We start from the raw sequence: 891 nt of genomic DNA on the forward strand, positions 1-891 counted from the left end.
AAATGCAGTATATTAGCAGAGAACCACATGATATTTGTCAGAGGTCATGGTTACAATACCTGCGCCAGTGGTGGTGATCAGTTTGGGCTTGCTGCGTGCACCATCGCCCTTTGTCGTATAGGCTCCCACAGTAACTGAATATGTGGTCTCAGCCTGCAGTTCTGTTATGATCATTTCCTGTAAAGATGCAGGAATTTAGTTGCAGGGCACTCACTGGATAATTTGCAGATATAAGCAAGTAGAGAGATAAAAGTGGGATGTGATGTCAGCACAATCATCACAACAGACACATTCTCTCAGCATATACTTAACATTGAGGCATGCTTTAGTGAAAAAGGATAGTGTTGATAAGTTTGTTGTGTGTGTAACAAAACAGCTTTATGAGTAAACACTGATAGAATTCAAACCTTAAAGGTCCCATGACATGCTGCTTTTTGAATGCTTTTTTATTGGCCTTAGTGGTCCCCTAATACTGTATCTGAAGTCTCTTTTAAATATACCTTAGTGGTCCCCTAATACTGTGTCTGAAGTCTCTTCAATATAGACCTTAGTGGTCCCCTAATACTGTGTCTGAAGTCTCTTTAATATAGACCTTAGTGGTCCCCTAATACTGTATCTGAAGTCTCTTCAATATAGACCTTAGTGGTCCCCTAATACTGTGTCTGAAGTCTCTTTAATATAGACCTTAGTGGTCCCCTAATACTGTATCTGAAATCTTTTATATAGACATTAGTGGTCCCCTAATACTGTATCTGAAGACTCTTTCCCGAAATTCAGCCTTGGTGCAGAATTACAACCACTGGAGCCAGTCCCACAATGAGCTTTCCTTATGATGTGCCATTATATTGTCTGTGGTGTCTTTAAATGTATTAAGGAGAGAGGGGGGGGGGG

General features: G+C 40.6%; 1 protein-coding gene across 44 annotated transcripts in view; it reads right to left on the minus strand.

Moving 5' to 3' along the window:
* The window catches only part of LOC116669415 (receptor-type tyrosine-protein phosphatase delta), a 370,303-nt gene that overhangs the window by 32,052 nt on the left and 337,360 nt on the right, over positions 1-891 (minus strand). For 35 of the 44 annotated variants that reach the window (XM_032499288.1, XM_032499284.1, XM_032499283.1 and 32 more), the window contains one exon: positions 60-177. The exons of the other annotated variants lie outside the window; for them this stretch is intronic. In XM_032499288.1, the coding sequence (XP_032355179.1) occupies positions 60-177 (118 nt within the window). The remainder of the gene's footprint in view (positions 1-59; positions 178-891) is intronic. 44 annotated transcript variants of the gene reach the window in all.

This window comes from Etheostoma spectabile, chromosome 19 (genome assembly GCF_008692095.1).
Source record: "Etheostoma spectabile isolate EspeVRDwgs_2016 chromosome 19, UIUC_Espe_1.0, whole genome shotgun sequence".
In the NCBI taxonomy this organism is placed as follows: Eukaryota; Metazoa; Chordata; class Actinopteri; order Perciformes; family Percidae; genus Etheostoma; species Etheostoma spectabile.